The sequence below is a fragment of the Stenella coeruleoalba genome (genome assembly GCF_951394435.1).
Source record: "Stenella coeruleoalba genome assembly, chromosome: 11".
In the NCBI taxonomy this organism is placed as follows: Eukaryota; Metazoa; Chordata; class Mammalia; order Artiodactyla; family Delphinidae; genus Stenella; species Stenella coeruleoalba.
The window spans coordinates 85,007,960-85,027,198 of record NC_137157.1 but is presented as its reverse complement, the minus strand read 5'-3'; the positions used below and the strand labels follow the sequence as shown (position 1 = coordinate 85,027,198).

At 37.9% G+C, this 19,239-nt stretch overlaps 1 protein-coding gene across 1 annotated transcript in view; it reads right to left on the bottom strand.

Moving 5' to 3' along the window:
* Window positions 1-19,239, bottom strand: part of GYS2 (glycogen synthase 2) — a gene marked incomplete at its 3' end in the record, with an annotated part of 56,775 nt that overhangs the window by 24,857 nt on the left and 12,679 nt on the right. The window contains exons 3-5 of the mRNA XM_079938172.1: window positions 16,166-16,357; window positions 13,539-13,721; window positions 8,462-8,606 (exon numbers count right to left, since the gene is read on the bottom strand). Coding sequence (XP_079794298.1) covers window positions 8,462-8,606; window positions 13,539-13,721; window positions 16,166-16,357 — 520 coding nt within the window. The remainder of the gene's footprint in view (window positions 1-8,461; window positions 8,607-13,538; window positions 13,722-16,165; window positions 16,358-19,239) is intronic.

The following is a 19,239-nucleotide window of genomic DNA, read 5'->3' as shown; positions in this document are numbered from 1 at the left end:
ACAATACTTCAAGAAAATAAGTTTAAAAAAAAGGATGTGTCTTGAAATTAATTGTCTCAGTTTATTAGCCTAAAGAATTAGGTCAATGAGGTCTTTTAACATCCGTATTTCTAGTGAAGAATAACCTCCCACATAGAGGCCTACATGCAGTGGTATCCAGCACTCCAGGAAAAAGAGAGAGAGAGAGAGAGAAAGATGTTTTATTAGTAGTATTTGCCCATCTCCATGGCGTAAATACTCCCACCATGATGGATTTCAAGCTACTAATGTGAATACAGAATCGGAAAGAGATACAAAGTAACACCGTTACATACTATTTCCACCGTACAAATGCAATAGACATAAACGAGAGTATTGATCACGGTAAAATGTACTAAAATAACTAGGAATTGATGTTTTTTGAGTACTAATTTTGCTTTTAGTATAATATTTAATTGTAAGTTTACATAATTTAATTTTTTTCTTTTATTTATTTTTTTATACATCAGGTCTTGCTAGTCAACCATTTTATCTACATCAGTGGATACATTCAATCCCAATCTCCCAATTCATCCCACCACCACCAGCAGCCCCCCCGCCACTTTCCCCCCTTGGTGTCCATACATTTGTTCTCTACATCTGTGCCTCTATTTCTGCCCTGCAAACCGGTTCATCTGTACCGTTTTTCTAGGTTCCACATATATGCGTTAATATACGATATTTGTTTTTCTCTTTCTCACTTACTTCACTCTGCATGACACTCTTTGGATCCATCCACGTATCTACAAATGACATAATTTCGTTCCTTTTTATGGTTGAGTAATATTCCATTATATATATGTACCACATCTCCTTTATCCATTCGTCTGTCAATGGGCATTTAGGTTGCTTCCATGACCTGGCTATTGTAAATAGTGCTGCAATGAACATTGGGGTGCATGTGTCTTTTTGAGTTATGGTTTTCTCTGGGTATATGCCCAGTAGTGGGATTGCTGGGTCATATGCTAATTCTATTTTTCGTTTTCTTAAGGAACCTCCATACTGTTCTCCATAGTGACTGTATCAATTTACATTCCTACCAACAGTGCAAGAGGGTTCCCTTTTCTCCACACCCTCTCCAGCATTTGTTGTTTGTAGATTTTCTGATGATGCCCATTTGGACTGGTGTGAGGTGATACCTCATTGTAGTTTTGATTTGCCTTTCTCTAATGATTAGTGATGTTGAACAGCTTTTCATGTGCTTCTTGGCCATCTGTACGTCTTCTTTGGAGAAAAGTCTATTTACGTCTTCTGCCCATTTTTGGATTAGGTTTTTGTTTTTTTAATATTGAGCTGCATGAGCTGTTTATATATTTTGGAGATTAATCTTTTGTCCGTTGATTTGTTTGCAAATATTTTCTCCCATTCTGAAGATTGTCTTTTCATCTTGTTTGTAGTTTCCTTTGTTTTGCAAAAGCTTTTGAGTTTCATTAGGTCCCATTTGTTTATTTTTGTTTTTATTTCCATTACTCTAGGAGGTGGATCAAAAAAGACCTTGCTGTGATTTATTTCAAAGAATGTTCTTCCTATCTTTTCCTCTAAGAGTTTTATAGTGTCCAGTCTTACATTTAGGTCTCTAATCCATTTTGAGTTTATTTTTGTGTTTGGTGTTAGGGAGTGTTCCAATTTCATTCTTTTACATGTAGCTATCCAGTTTTCCCAGCACCACTTATTGAAGAGACTGTCTTTTCTCCACTGTATATCCTTGCATCCTTTGTCATAGATTAGTTGACCATAGGTGCATGGGTTATCTCTGGGCCTTCTATCTTGTTCCATTGATCTATATTTCTGGTTTTGTGCCAGTACCATATTGTCTTGATTACTGTAGCTTTGTAATATAGTCTTAAGCCAGGGAGTCTGATTCCTCCAGCTCCGTTTTTTTCCTTCAAGACTGCTTTGGCTATTCAGGGTCTTTTGTGTCTCCATACAAATTTTAAGATTTTTTTGTTCTACTTCTGTAAAAAATGCCTTTGGTAATTTGATAGGATTGCATTGAATCTGTAGATTGCTTTGAGTAGTATAGTCATTTTCACAATACTGATTATTCCAATCCAAGATCATAGTATATCTCTCCATCTGTTGGTATCATCTTTAATTTCTTTCATCAGTGTCTTATAGTTTTCTGCATAAAGGTCTTTTTTCTCCCTAGGTAGGTTTATTCCTAGGTATTTTATTCTTTTTCTTGCAATGGTAAATGGTAGTGTTTCCTTAATTTCTCTTTCAGATTTTTCATCATTAGTGTATAGGAATGCAAGAGATTTCTGTGCATTAATTTTGTATCCTGCATCTTTACCAAATTCATTGATTAGCTCTAGTAGTTTTCTGGTGGCATCTTTAGGATTCTCTATGTATAGTATCATGACATCTGCAAAGAGCAACAGTTTTACTTCTTCTTTTCCAATTTGTATTCCTTTTATTTCTTTTTCTTCTCTGATTGCCGTGGCTAGGACTTCCAAAACTAGGTTGAATAATAGTAGAGAGAATGGACATCCTTGTCTTGTTCCTGATCTTAGAGGAAATGCTTTCAGTTCTTCACCATTGAGAATGATGTTTGCTGTGGGTTTGTCATATATGACCTTTATTATGTTGAGGTAGGTTCCCTCTATGCCCACTTTCTGGAGAGTTTTATCATAAATGGGTGTTGAATTTTGTCAAAAGCTTTTCCTGCGTCTACTGAGATGATCATATGGTTTTTATTCTTCAATTTGTTAATATGGTATATCACATTGATTGATTAGCGTATATTGAAGAATCCTTCCATCCCTGGGATAAATCCCACTTGATCATGGTGTACGAATCTTTTAATGTTTTGTTGGATTCTGTTTGCTAGTATTTTGTTGAGGATGTTTGCACCTATATTCACGAGTGATGTTGGTCAGTAATTTTCTTTTTTTGTAGTATCTTTGTCTGGTTTTGGTATCAGGGTGATGGTGACCTCATAGAATGGGTTTGGGAGTGGTCCTTCCTCTGCAATTTTTTGCAGGAGTTTGAGAAGGGTGGGTGTTAGCTCTTCTCTAAATGTTTGATAGAATCCACCTGTGAAGCCATCTGGTCTTGGGCTTTTGCTTGTTGGAAGATTTTTTAATCACAGTTCCAATTTCATTACTTGTGATTGGTCTGTTCATATTTTCTATTTCTTCCTGGTTCAGTCTTGGAAGGTTATACCTTTCTAAGAATTTGTCCATTTCTTCCAGGTTGTCCAATTTATTGGCATAGAGTTTCTTGTAGTAGTCTCTTAGGATGCTGTGTATTTCTGAGGTGTCTGTTGTAACTTCTCCTTTTTCATTTCTAATTTTATTGATTTGAGTCCTCTCCCTCTTTTTCTTGATGAATCTGGCTAATGATTTATCAATTTTGTTTATCTTCTCAAAGAACCAGCTTTTTGTTTTATTGATCTTTGCTCTTGTTTTTTTGTTTCTATTTCATTTATTCTGCTCTGATCTTTATGATTTCTTTCCTTCTGATAACTTTAGGTTTTGTTTTTTCTTCTTTCTCTAGTTCCTTTAGGTGTAAGGTTAAATTGTTTATTTGAGATTTTTCTTGTTTCTTGAGGTAGGCTTGTATACCTATAAACTTCCCTCTTAGAACTGCTTTTGCTACACCCTGTAGGTTTTGGATGATTGTGTTTTCATTGTCATTTGTCTCTAGGTATGTTTTGATTTCCTCTTTGATTTCTTCAGTGATTTCTTGATTATTGAGTAAGGTACTGTTTAGCCTCCATGTGTTTCTGTTTTTTACGTTTTTTTCCCTGTAATTGACTTCTAATCTCATAGCATTGTGGTCAGAAAAGATGCTTGATATGATTTCAGTTTTTCTTAAATTTACTGAGGCTTGATTTGTGACCCAAGATGTGATCTATCCTGGAGAATGTTCTGTTCACACTTGAGAAGAAAGTGTAATCTGCTGTTTTTGGATGGAATGTCCTATAAATATCAATTAAATCTATCTGGTCTATTGTTTCATTTAAAGCTTGTGTTTCCTTATTAATTTTCTGTTTGGATGATTTGTCCATTGGTGAAAGTGAGGTGTTAAAGCCCCCCACTATTATTGTGTTACTGTCGATTTCCTCTTTTATAGCTGTTAGCAGCTGCCTTATGTATTGAGGTGCTCCTATGTTGGGTGCATATATATTTATAATTGTTATATCTTCTTCTTGGATTGATCCCTTGATCATTATGTAGTGTCCTTCCTTGTCTCTTGTAACATTCTTTATTTTAAAGTCTATTTTATCTGATATGAGAATTGCTACTCCAGGTTTCTTTTGATTTCCATTTGCATGGAATATCTTTTTCCATCCCCTCACTTTCAGTCTAGGTCTGAACTGGTCTCTTGTAGACAGCATATATATGGATCTTGTTTTTGTATCCATTCAGCCAGTCTACGTCTTTTGGTTGAAGCATTTAATCCATTCATGTTTAAGGTAATTATCAATATGTATGTTCCTATGACCATTTTCTTAATTGTTTTGTGTTTGTTTTTGTAGGTCCTTTTCTTCTCTTGTGTTTCCCACTTAGAGAAGTTCCTTTAGCATTTGTTGTAGAGCTGGTTTGGTGGTGCTGAATTCTCTTAGCTTTTGCTTGTCTGTAAAGCTTTTGATTTCTCCATCGAATCTGAATGAAATCCTTGCTTGGTAGAGTAATCTTGGTTGTAAGTTCTTCCCTTTCATCACTTTAAGTATATCTTCTCACCCAAATTCTGAATTTATTGTTTTTTTAAAAAAAATACAAAACAAAACAGAATAAATTCAGAATTTGGATGGACAAAAAGTCTCTTACCACATGGATGCCTTTGAAATAAGGAAAATGAAAAGAAATTTAATATTCTTAATTACATATAGCTAATCCAGCTCCCTGGATCCTCTATTTTTTCTCTAGGTAGTAAAGCAACTGAGTAAAAATAGGATTTTGTAAATGAAAAACATTGTAGAAACTGAAGAACAACTGTATTGTGGAAACCAGAACTACTTTAGTCTAAAATCTCTTGCTTGGACTCACAGATGTAGAGAACAAATTAGTGTTTACCAGTGGGGAGGTGGGAGGGCAATATAGGGGTGGATGATTGGGAGGTACAAACTCTTGGGTGTAAGAGAGGCTCAATGATGTGTTATACAATATGAGGAATATAGCTAATATTTTGTAATAACTGTAAGTGGAAAGTAACCTTTAAAAATTGTATAATTTTTTAAAAAATATTGAAAGAATAAAAATAAATAAAATATCTTGCTTGGTTTTTGGAGCAGGCAAAATATTAGATTGCAAGCAACTTATCTTGGCTATGCACAGAGCTCACAGAATTGTTGTAACAGTCCAAGAAAGTAACTTCTTATTTCATTCCTTTTTTGCCCTCTTGGGTATATAGGCATCTCCTGTATAGATGAAGCCTTGAGTCTTATCTGTTGTTCCCTTAAATTTTACCTAATCAAAGAGGACTTCTCTGAAATGCTACATAAAGAAAAAAATCAAAAACAAAACATGCCCACCACCTCCACCTCCACTCCCTATTCCCTTACCTGATTTACTTTTCTCCACGGCATTTATTAACCCAAACATATCGTGCATTTATTTGATAATCTGGTCTATTGCCTGTCTCCTCCCTTCAGAATGTAAGCTCTATGAAGGTAGGTACGTGCGTTTATCCACTTACCCTTTCCTATTGCTTGAAGCAGTGTTTAATAATTAATTGTTGGATGAATATTGGTGGCTCTCAACCACTGAGCCACCAGGGAAGCCCGAGGGCAATCATTTTGATGTACATTATTTTCAAGTTTCAAAGCAGATGTATTCAATTGCATATTTGTAATTAGTAAATTTATAATGTTGCCCTCTCTCCAATATTTTTAAAAAATCATCTTTTCAACATCAGATGTTACTTTTAATGGAATTTATGGTCAAAGTATAATAATGGGGCTTCCCTGGTGGCGCAGTGGTTGAGAGTCCGCCTGCCGATGCAGGCGACACGGGTTCGTGCCCCAGTCCAGGAAGATCCCACATGCCGCGGAGCAGCTGGGCCCGTGAGCCTGCGCGTCCGGAGCCTGTGCTCCGCAACGGGAGAGGCCACAACAGTGAGAGGCCCGAGTACCGCAAAAAAAAAAAAAAAAAGTATAATAATGCAGTAATAAATAAGGCTTTGCCAATTAGAATATGATAATATTATTAAAAATATCTGGCCCTATATAAGCTTTTGATCCAGCCACCATTTCCCTCCTGCTCTGGAGCTACACCCACACCTTTTAGCTGTGGTTATACTTTTAACTGGGGAAGACTTCAAGGAAAACGAAAAAATACAAAGTAATGATGTGCTATATGATGCTTTTTCTCAGAATGCTCTTGGGAAAAATTTTGTGCTTAATAATCCATTGGAAGTCTGCGGACCTTCTTGAACCACAAAGCATCAGGGATCTCACAATTTCTATCAGAGCCACCACGTGATTCTTTTACTAGTCAGAAATGGAGCAGCTTATGGGGTTTATAGTTCTAGTAGAACCTCCAAGTGAAGTGAGCAGAAGAGATGAGAGCTTGGGAAAAGTCTGATCCACACAAAATAATAATCGTTGTCATTTTCTGAACCTTTACAATGAACGAGGCACTGATCTGCATTCTTCCCGTGTAGTAACTTATTTAATCATTGCAACAATTCTAGAAGAGATAGTATTATCATCTCCATGATGCAATTAGGGCAAAGAGAGCTTAAGCAACTTTCACAGTGTCATACAGCTAGTGACATATATTCAACACAAAGTCATTTTTGATACTGAATTCAGGCAGTTTGGCAACAAGTCCACAGTTTTCACCCCTATCCTACAGCAATCTCCTTAAGAAAACAGGAAGTTAAGAAAATAGTATGTAGAGAAAGCAGGATCCAGAATCTGATCACGGAGAATGTCTGCTTTTAAAAGATGGAAGATAGAAGAGGAACTATGAGAGACACTAGAAAAGAATCATATTTGAGAAAACTTAGAATATGTAATGTCATGAAAAGTAAGGGATGATAGAGGTATCCGCCACCTTTAACTTCTAAAGAATGTCAAGGAACATAAAGAAAATTACAGAAATCTGAACTTGGTGACTTTTGAAAAAGCAATTTTAGACCAAGTGTTGGAGGTTGGAAATTAGAGTTGAAGGGGCTGTGAGTAAGTGGAAGAACTATGGATTATTTTTCTAAAATATTTAACAAAAGGAGGGAGGATGGGATTGTATAGACATCTGACAGAGTAGTGGCTTCAAGAAAAATTTTTATTTTAGAATAGGAAAAAATAAAGCATTTTCGTAAGCACAGAAAAGGATACTGAAGATAGGGGAAAAAATGAATCCAAGAAACAAGTGAGCATATTGATGTAGCAAACTCCTGTAAGAGACATGAGAGTGAGAACCCAAGTGAATCCAAGAGAACCCTTGGAAAGAAAAAAGAATAGCATAGGGTCTTGAGGCTGTCACTACTCAAATTAATTGGATTCTTCTTTTTTAATTATCTAGCGCTTTGAAATGCTTTCTCTGATATTCAACTGGTATCTGAAACAAAGACAACTAGAGACAAGACCACAGCAATCAAGCAAGGAGGATGTATTAATTAGGACTGTTTGGTTGCAAGTAACAGAAACCTATTAACACTAAGTATAATAAGGAGGGATTTATTAATAAGATGCTGGAGTGTCTCATAGCAAAGACTTAGCTGGGCCTCAGGAATTAGTTTAAACCATGGTCTAAATCACTGTGGAAAGTATAGAGTTCTCTCTCTCTCAAACTGTTTCTGCTTCTTATTGTACTTCACTGTAGTTTAACTTCCTTTGCATCTCATGCAACATAATGGGAAAATGGGCACTGCTAACAGCTTCCAAGGTGACCTTTCTGTTATACAAGAGTGCATTCAAACAGACTCATTTGTTTAGACTTATGAGAGCATTCTGATTGGTCCAGCTTATGTCAGATGTCTACCTCTGGACCAATCAGCTGTGGTCAGGTGACAGTGTCATGTTTTAGGAACATGCCTCTTGGCATTGCAACCTCTGGATGGGTCTGGGGATAGTTCCCAGAAAAACTTACAAGAAAATCTTGGGAGAAGTAAAACAACAGGTTTCTACTAAACAGGACCAATAAGGCGACGTTCTAGGATGTAGGACTAGGGTAGTATCACTCACATTTCTGATATTTTCTGGACTTTCATTTTCTTAAAATAGAAAAATCAACTCAGCTTGCTTACGCACAGGAAGTCATTATGACAACCCAGTTCAGAACTAGGTCATTTTAAGCATAGACTATACGACAAGCACAGATTGTACACTAGTATGTTCCAGATATAGCTTAGTGTTCAAAAAAGCTACTGAAAATATGTGTAAAGATTTGAGTGGTAATAGTGAATGCAATTTTTCCTCTTATTATTATTTTACGCGTTTTTGTTTCAAACAAAATTCTCATAGGTCGGTGACAAACTCAGGGATAATAATTACCAGGCTTTCTCTTCAGCATGTGTTCTGCCTCTATTGCTGTTATTTCAGAAACAGTGGTGAATACATGAGCACAATGGACTGAGGCACGCTCCATGCAATACCGGTGATAAATCTGCCTTTCCCCAGCCTCTTTGTCTATGTTAAACTGTGAACACAAAACAAAACACACGCACATACACATTTGCTTACACCGATTCTTCTACACAAGCGAAACAAAATCACATATTTCTCATATTGTTTTTCTTTAAGGCTGTGTGAAATTTTATGACCACAAAAGAAATAATGATAAATTTCTGTTAAACCCATTACTAAAGTCCATAGCTACTTAATGCTTACAAAAAGTGCTGTTTAGTTCATCTGTGCTTCTAAACTGTCATTTAACCCCCTATGTAAAAGATATTTCCCCTTGGCTATAATCATAGAGAATTCTTGATTTTTTTGGCATTTTCATTATCCTTTTACTTATTTTATAAATGTTGAGCTAATTCCTTTCCCCAAGGTCTTTATCATATTTTTTCCATAAGCAATGAAACAAAGCTGACATTAAACTTGATACTGAAAGTAAGGATAAGTATTATCCTTCCTATTCACTAAAGGAAAGAAACCTGACAAAGAGAAAAGACAAATGCTTTTCCATGCTATATAACTCCCAACACCGTGAAACTTCAAGGAGTGTACAGTTACTTTAATTAGATGGTGTGTTAGATTGTGTAATCATCCATTATTCTGGGCATCTTAACTTTAAAAAAAAAAAGCCAAACTCCCAACAGTTACTTAACACAGTTAGCAACCGTTGCGGGCTTTTGCCATTTTGCTTAGTTACTGAATGTTATGTCTCTATAGCTGCATATGAAACTAGCAGTGTCTAAGACAAAAAAGTATATAAAGTTTCTGGCATTGTATTAGTGGGGTGCTTTTTGCAATAAAGATTATTAGAAGCTGAAGTCTATGTATCAGACCCTTCTAAGAGCGATATCATATTTAATCCTCATAAACCAGAGACACATTTTTTGTCTTCATCTTACGTAGGGGGAAATTGAACCTTTTAGGGGTTAAGAAAGTGGCCCAAGGTCACATTCCTATTAAGTATCTTAGCAGAGCCCTAAATTGATCCCAAATCAGTTTGGCTCCACACCTGGGCTCCTGCCTGCTTTTATATCAAGTAGATTCCAGCTCAATCAACATGGCAATCCCAATAACGACTGCACCATGTAGAGGAATGTTCTAAAAGAGTCTCATTACATGATTCTAGAGATTGCAACAGGGACATACCTAGAGCATTCTTTCTTGACTGTAATATTTGCAACCATCTCTCTGAAAATGTCTGAATCAAGGCTCTATATGGCATGCTTAGATCAGCTCTGTATGGCTGGTCTCATTCATTCAACCAAATCTCTCATTCAGCCTACATTTGTTTAGTAATTTACATACTTTTGTTGCTTTCAAAGAGCTTATGAATGAGAAAGCAGGTAAAAGTTGGGCAGAAATGAGTAAGTGTCTGAGTAAGGTGCAGGATCAGAGAGGGTCTGATTCATCCTGGCTGAGGAGAGAGAAAAGTATGTCATATTTATGCAATTGTTCATATTGTCAATATCACCTCTAGAATGTACGATTTTCAAGGGCAAGGAACATGACTTATTAATCTTTGTATTTCTAAGTTGATTAGATAAATAAAATGACATTTGGACTGAGGCATGAAAGTTTAATTTGGGGAAAGGTTATTTTGGACTGAGAAATTTAGTTGCCCCAAAGAACAAATATATAAAGTCAAACTGTATGTGCAGAAAATAACAAGACATCTGATGTGACTATAGCATTGGGTGTAGAATGTAGGACACGTAATAGAGAAACATCCTGGTAATAGGACCAGATCCCAGAAGTCCCTGAAGACAAGGCTAGAAATTCAGCCTTTGTCCTGAATACAATGGCAAGCACTGAAAGGGCTCAGCTAGAGGTATGGTAAAGACATAGTCTGTGTTTGAGAAAAATAATTCTGGAATGAAATGTTTCCTATTTCATTAAGTTTGGGGGAAATTAAATGAGTTAACACATATCAAATGTTTAGAAAAGTGTCTGGCATATGGAAAGGGCTTGATAATTTCAGCTATTGTTATTATTTAGTAGTAGTGTTGTTGTTAGTGTAGAGAATAGTAAGATTTCACATAGGGGTAGCACTTAACATTTGAATACTATTTAGAGGTGAGAAGATAGGATTCCTAAATGAGGAAACCAAGTATGCAAAAATACAGGGAGAGGATAGCAGAGGCCTTGCGATTCCCTATAATTGAACTTGACCAGCTCAACACTTGGTCAGAGGAAAGAGTTAAAATCCACAAAACAATTGTCTATGGCTTTCTTCACCATTTTCTAATCCCAAACAGCCCTGTCCTCACTTTCCCATCTAGGAAATCCCATTGCTATCAAGAAAAGAGAGGCCTAAACATAAGAAAACTAATGCCCATCCCCTTTTTATTTAAAGCATTAGGTATCTAGTCATTATCATTGAGGAGACGATTGACCAATGGCAGGACCGATAAGAATGAATTTTGAAACATCTTCATGGAGAGTCTCAGAAAATTCATAGTCTGGCTGAAAATAGTTGCAATGCTATTTTAACTAATACATTTAAGCCAAAACATAAACAAACATCAAAGTCCTTATGAATCGGCTATTAACCAGAAATGTTTTCAGTTAATGTCTTTGAGTAAAATAGTGCTAATCTTTCTGCTTTTATCAAAGTTAAATGCTTTTATCCTTGTTCTCATTTTCCCCCGACGTCTACTTGCCTGAGTCAGAGCTCACTGAAACTGACTGGATCCTGTACCAAAGACTAATTTATGACTCATTTCTTATGTTGAACTTTTAAAAACTTTTCATATATATAATTTGGTGTTTTGCTGTTTCACTGAATTTCTAAACCTACTGTGAGCATTGGAAGGTCTGCTGTAGAAATTGATATGGGGGCCTTTCCTGTGAATAATGATTATGAGTTTTTAACTTAAAACCTAGTTCTTAATTACTTGTTATTGATTTACTAGTCACTCTGCTGAGCAGGACTTTTTACTAGAGAGATGGGCTAGGGTCTGGCTAAGCTTCCATATTTCAACAAGTGAGGGGGTTAAGCTAGGGAGATATATACTCATATTTGAAAACAGTGTGATATAAACACTGACCTTTTACTGAACAGATACAGTTATAATATATAACTATATATTATAATAGTTTTGTTCCTTAAAAACGATTAATAAAATCTGATGAATATTATTAGTTGTTTTCAGTAATTGTTTATCCAATGCTCTTAAGTATTCTGCTGTGAAATATTTGATATGCCTCTGTAATATTTTCTCTTTCACAAAAATCAAAGTCCGCTCTTCTCCAGGAAATATGGTGGTTGAGTTTATCACAGATCGCAGGTTTGCCCTCATTAGTCTACCATTAGGAAATCTCCCTGATCTCCTGACTTTTTGAATTCCTTGGTGACTTTATTTTAAATATACATCTAATGTTTACAAATTGACCTTCAGGTTTAGCTGACCTTTTTATAGGCAAGCTCTCCTTAGGACCATTCATTGCTTTGCAAATGTTAAAGTTTGTCTGAAAGAACTTTCCTGTGCTCAAAATGTCTCTGAGATGATAGTATAATTTTCTGCCCTCATTACCTGAGTAGTATTATTCATATGTTACAAACACACACAAACATACACACACTCACACAAGCATGCATTCTGTTTCATAGAATTCTAGAGATTTTTTAAACTGGGGGAGTCTTTAGAAATCAACTTTCCAACTTCCTAATGTTCCTGATAGTGGAACAGAACCCTAAAATACTAAATTGACTTAATTGGCAACATAGATACCAAATCTGCAAAACTCCTGGCTTTATGTTACTCAGATGCTTGATCACTATTACTGACAGGATGATGTGAGAAACATACTTTTATTAACCTGATTGAACTGATGGAAAATAGAAGAAGTCAAAACTGAATGACTTTGGGTCATAGAATAAGGCAGTCTTCTAAGATAGGCAAACCCAACTGTTTAGTCAGCAAGGATCCACATCCCTGTTTTTTCTTTTCTTCAGAGATGTATTTCTTACTCGTAGATCTTTTCATTCATCTTTTTTTCATTATCTTGTACTAATTTCATCTTAATACTCTCCGAATTTATTTTGTTTCATTTATTCTTTTATTTTCATTTAAGAAATTTTTTTTAAAATTAATTTATTTTTGGCTGTGCTGGGTCTTCGTTGCTGCGCACGGGCTTTCTCTAGTTGCGGCAAGCGGGGGCTACTCTTCGTTGCGGTGTGCGGGCTTCTCATTGCGGTGGCTTCTCTTGTTGCGGAGCACGGGCTCTAGGCCAGCGGGCTTCAGTAGTTGTAGCACGCAGGCTCAGTAGTTGTGGCTCGCGGGCTCTAAAGCGCAGGCTCAGTAGTTGTGGTGCACGGACTTAGTTGCTCCACGGCATGTGGGATTTTCCCGGACCAGGGCGCGAACCCGTGTCCCCTGCATTGGCAGGTGGATTCTTAACCACGGCGCCACCAGGGAAGCCCCACATCCCTGTCTTTGATAACTCTGTTTTACTAGACCCCCACAAAGCTCCACCTATAACTCACTGCAGAGTCACAGCAGAAATCTGACCTTTGCTCACTTGAAGGATGGAGGAAGTAAGGCTCATAGAACAAGTTGATGGCTAGATTCCCTGCCATGCACCTGCCACTCAGATCTGTGTGTGGATCCAGAGTCCTCACAGCATTTCCCAAACTTCAGAGTAGACAGCAGCCCGACCTCACATCCTCAGTGTCTGACTCCCACCAGATGCCTTTGGACCTTGGGTCTATTGCTCCAAAGTGGACAGCCATCTGGCCTCTCCTTGCTACACTCTACTGCACTCTGAACAAAGTTAAACTATATGAGCGCTCAGTCACTCAGGGGAGGCTTTGTCATGAATACTGATTGGTTGAAAGGGCATTTCTGCCATCTGGATGACAGATGAAAGACGAAGGTCAATATTTCCCATCCTTCAGCTTCAAGGATCAGAAAGAAAGGTGATGAGGGGGGAAGGTGGAAGGACTAATTACCTTATCAAGGTGGTTGTAGAAATCGATGTTTGCTGCACAGAGATACCTCCCAAGCAGTGTGGCGTGAGTGGTAAAGACTGTAGCAATCGGAAGTTTCCGAGCTCGAGAAAGAATCAGTCCAGTCCCAGCCTGCCATTCATGGAATTGGACAATGACGTGTTTCCCATCGGCATGATCTGTCACCTACACCGGAAAGGAAGCTTTTAGAAAAGTTGGTGGTGTAGTTGGATCTTGCTCGTGGCCCACAGCATAAGGAACGTGATCATGCCTGTAAATTTTAGCACAATTTAAAGGGATCTAAAGACAAAGCAGGCAGATTTAGCAAATATAACGGTTTTATAGAATTTAGCTGCATGTTCATAAAGCCCATATATGTTTATAGCATAATCCTCTCTTTCAATATGGATCAAATTTATTTTTGTATCCACAGAGGGGACTCCTGAATAAATGCACAGTAGGCACTCAATAGCTATTCATTAAATGGATGAATGGATAATAGCAATATTATCCTTGAAGGTTCACTGAGCTGCTGAATTAGTTGGGACCACCCACTTACAAGCGTCTATTTAATAAACAATAAATGACTTCATGTTTTAAGTCAGTCTTATTTGGACTTTCTGTTCCTTGAATCCAAAAACATTTTAAATGATATACTATTATTTTAAGAATTTGGAACTAGGGAAAGAGATTAATAACTTGCTTAGAATCAAATAGAAATTTAATAACACACTGAGGACCCAGGTCTAATTCCAGGTCTCATTCTAACACTAGTCAGGGCACCAGTTTCTTAACCTAAAAGTTACTTTGTTTCACTAAAAATATAGCTACCATATGATCCAGCAATCCCACTCCTGGGCATATATCCAGAGAAAACCATAATTCGAAAAGATACACGCACCCCAATGTTCATTGCAGCACTATTTACAGTAGCCAAGACATGGAAGCAACCTAAACGTCCATCGACAGAGGAATGGATAAAGAAGATGTGGTATACATATACAATGGAATAATACTCAGCTATAAAAAAGAATGAAATATTTCCATTTGCAGCAACATGGATTGACCTAGAGAATATCATACTAAGTGAAGTAAGTCAAAGAGAGAAAGACAAATATTATATGATATCACTTATAGGTGGAATATGGAAAATAATACAAATGAATTTATTTCCAAAACAGAAACAGACTCACAGACATAGAAAACAAAGTTATGGTTACCAAAGGGTTGGAAGGAGGGATAAATTAGGAATATGGAATTAACAGATACACACTACCATATATAAAATAGATAAACAATAAGGATTTACTGTGTAGCACAGGGAACTATATTAGCATCTTATAATAACCTATAATGGAAAAAATATATATATATATATAACTGAATCACTTCTCTGTACACCTAAAACTAACACAATATTTAAATCAACTGCACTTCAATAGAAAATGTTACTTTGTTTCACCCTTACAAAAAATTAATATTTACATTCCACTCCCCTTAATGACTGTTTCCCTAGTGGGGGAGTAGCATCGATAATGAAAAACACCTGTGTTCAAGGAGCCTGCCCAGAGAATTGGGAAGTCTGGAGAGTTAACCTAAGACAGCGGTTCTCATACCTAGGGTACATCAGAATCACCTGGAAGGCTTGACATGCACAGATGTGTGGCATGTGTGGGTGCTCGTGGAGGCTGGCCTCAGCCCTGGGGCAGTTGGCAGAGGAAGAGTTGGTTTCAGCAACTGATGCTAAGCCTGCATCTATCTGTCACTAGGCCAGATCCTGTCAGCAGCCTCACTCTTCTCCTACGGTGTCACCAAGACAAAGCAATAGGACCACCCCTTCACTTCCCCTTCACCGCAAAGCAGCCCTTTATGGCTGTTGGAGTTAATTCATCAGAAAGAAGTTATACTGGTCAGGGGGACACACTCCCAACATAGAGTTCTGTGATTTGTCCTTGGACCACAGTCCCACTTTTCTAGGGACGCTCTTCATTCTCCGATTTTTAAGTGAGGCATAATCATCTTGAGGTAATGAAAGGAAGAGGAAGAAATCCTACTGCCATGCTTTCAGGAATTGAGTACAGCCTTGGCTCATTCAACAAGGACTGATTTCCAACGCTTTTGGGTTTTTTTTTACATCTATGGACTATTTCACTGCTGTAGACTCCTTAGCAACTTCTGAGACCACTTCAGCCTTTAGCAAATGATTAAAAGATCTAAGAGCCACTGAAGTCGCACAAGCACTCACACATAAACAAAATCAAAGATTTCAGGCCATTTTCTACTCCCATGACGCTAGAAATCAAGTACATAGTGCATGATGTATACTGTTTTTTCTTGCATATATGTTGAATATTATCTAGGTAACAGGGAATATAATTGGGTGTTTTATCCACATCATTCTAGTTGAACCTGACATGAGGTAAATACGAATAAGCATTATCATCACCCTGTTCCAACAGCTGGTATTTAGTTACGGGAAGGCTGAATGTTTTCTCAGATTCCTTTGAAATGTTTTAGGACAATTAATAATGGCATCATCTCAAAATTGGCTTAAAGTTTAGAGGATCGTTGCTGGCCGTGGAGAGCAACTGGGCTTCTCCTCTGTTGTACGACTCTACAGTAAACAGTACCTCTTTCAAGAACCAGGCAGTTAGCGATCCAAATATCAGCATATCGTTGGCTTCCTGGTCGTGATAAGGGATACCAACATTGCATGCTTCCCAGAGGTCACCTTTCCACGCGTCCAGGTTCCGAGCCGAATAGCTTATGTCAAAGAGCACCACGTAAGGACTCCCTTCTATCAGCCACCTTCCAAAGTGCACCTGCCATGAAAGAACACACAGCCATGGAGTAATACTAGGCAACGCAAGGGAGAACAATGCATTTGGGTTTAGAAGCTATAAACTGTATTTAGAACTCAAAAGCAGATTACACAAGCCGTATAGGAAACCATAGTGATAACAGAGCATCTGATGTTTGAGCCCGAAGAGGGAATGGGCCAGCATCCATTCATCTAGAATCTCCAAGTTCCTGCACTTCATTAAATTTGGTTATTTTAAAATGAAGTATTTAGATCATGTCATCTCTGTTCTTCTGTCCTTCATTATCCTCCTGTGACCTTGAGCCCATGGTTTTAGGATTTAATATTATGGTCTTCGTTTTTATGATAGAGTCATAAGGTGAACTGCTCTGTCTTTAACAACCTGGAGTTGGATATGTCTACCGTGTCACTTATTTTCCTTTATGCAACAGGACTTACAACATTTCCTGCCAGAAAAAAAGTTGTTTCTCTAGACAAATGTGTATAATTTCCCTTATTCCTCCTATCAAGGAAAATGTGACACCAAGTGTTTCCCAATGTGGTTGCTGTCAGAGGTTGTAACTAAATGTATTGCCCAAGATGCATTTTCTCTTTAATCTAGCAGCTCAAGGTCTAATTCTATTACCTTCATCAAATTGATTCTTTTATTCCTAAATGTTTTACCTTGTGCAAGTTTTAATGCAGTAGCTATTTCAAATTTTTTCCAATTGTAATTATTTAGTCACTTGTATATCCAAGTTTTAACTTCCCCTTTGGTCTCTATTTTTCTATAGTAATTTACTCATGCTCTTTATTTTATGTTTATTCTCAGATTACATGCAAGGCAATACCATAAATCACTTCAAACCCTTCTTGAAGTTGGCAGAAGCTAAGAGCTTCTCTCTTTGGGTATCCAGACCTCTCTAGTAAACTGAATGTGTCTACACTGCTTACATTGATGTTATGACTCCACCCAAGGCTGAATTTTACAGAACATGAAAGCCCGTTTGATCATCATTCCCTTGCCTGGGACTCAGGAATGTATGGTGATGTCTCTTTCCCAGCCATGCCTCAGTCAACATTGAAAGACCCTCATTATGTGTCAGTCGCTTCCACTGTAATTCAGTATTTATTGCTCTTTCAGATTGAGTTTTCCTGAGCCCCAAACAACCTTTCAATCATTTTCTCTTTGGGACACTCATTGCTTTATGTATTCAGTTAACAAGTAGCTACTGGCTGCCTAATATGTGACATATGATACAGTGAGCTAAGACACAGTGAAGTGCTGAACAGAGAACGTAAGCTAGCTTGTCTTGACGTGCAGTGCATTCTCAGCCCTGACATGGAAACATCCTTACATCAGAAATCCATTTAGAATCTTGAGACCAGTCAGTTCCACCATGGTTTTCACCTCCCTCTTTTATCGCAAGTGCTTCAAATGCGAACCCCTTCTAACATCTCACTCATTTCATCCCAACAGCACAACATGCAACCTTCCCTACTCTCCTAATTCTCCATGTTACTCTCACGGTGATATGCTTCCATGGTGCCCTCTGGGACCTCAAGTTCCCTTTTAAACTAAATATTCTGCACCTTAAACCTTGTATATATCTCCTAGACATCACCACTGACATGGACATCTCAGTAAGAACTTCTCATTTTTTCACCCCCAGAAACTATATTCCTGGGGTGAGTAGGAAGGAAAGTTAGGAGTTTTTAAATTACACTGAAACTTTTAAAACCTTATTCTTTATTCGTATATAAAGACACCTGTGAAATTTTCCTTATGCAAATATGTTACTTTCCTTGTCCGACAATCTCTTGGTTACTTTTCTACCTTATTCTGGGCAACTTTAAAATCCAGGATTATATCCTACACACTTACATCATAGCTATTGGACGTTACTGACTTCAAAGAACTTCATGGCAATCTTACCCTTGTCAAACTCCAAACTGTTCCTCCTCTGAAATGTTCAACCTTAGCTTTGTATCCCTTGACCACAACTACCATACTTCCACTTCTCTCACTATATTTCTCCCAGTGTATGTCTCCCTTCAAGACCTCCAGTTTCTGGAACCTCCCATTTTCTCCTGCATCATCCCCATCTTTCTCCTTTCATCCTTCCTTTCCTATCCATTTCAGACCTAACAATTCATCAACACAACAATTAATTCAGTCAATCATACAGTTACCGCTAAGACTTGTGCCACCTGGCCCCGCTGCACAAATGCTGGAATTAAACGACACCAAATCTCCAACTATTTACTTCCTTCACTTCCACTCTAGCTGCTGGAGAAAGTCACAGTCGTGTATATTTGTGCCATTAAAAAGTCACGACTGGGCTTCCCTGGTGGCGCCGTGGTTGAGAGTCCGCCTGCCGATGCGGGGGATGCGGATTCGTGCCCCGGTCCGGGAGGATCCCACATGCTGAGGAGAGGCTGGGCCCGTGAGCCATGGCCGCTGAGCCTGCGCATCCGGAGCCTGTGCTCCGCAACGGGAGAGGCCACAGCGGTGAGAGGCCCGCGTACCGCAAAAAAACAACAACAAAAAAGTCACTACTGTACCTTAAAAATGTCTAGAAATTCTTTTCCCTATTCCTTGAACACTTTCTGAACGTTTTTTGTCATATTCTCTTATTTTAACACTTGCCTCCTGACTCTCAGAAGATGACCTTTAGCTCTTAAGATCATCAGAAACACTGAGCGAGACCATCCTGAATTCTTCATCAGCTTATCTCTGTTTGCATTCATCCTTTGTTTCCGGTTTGAGTGAGGAGTGAAGAACGATCCTTTTAGTAGTGCTTTGGATCTCGTTCCTTCTCCTGTCCTCAGTGATCTTAGTCTCTTCAATCATCCATTCCTTCTGAACTTTCAGCTTCTCTCTGCTCCCCCTAGATATTTCCT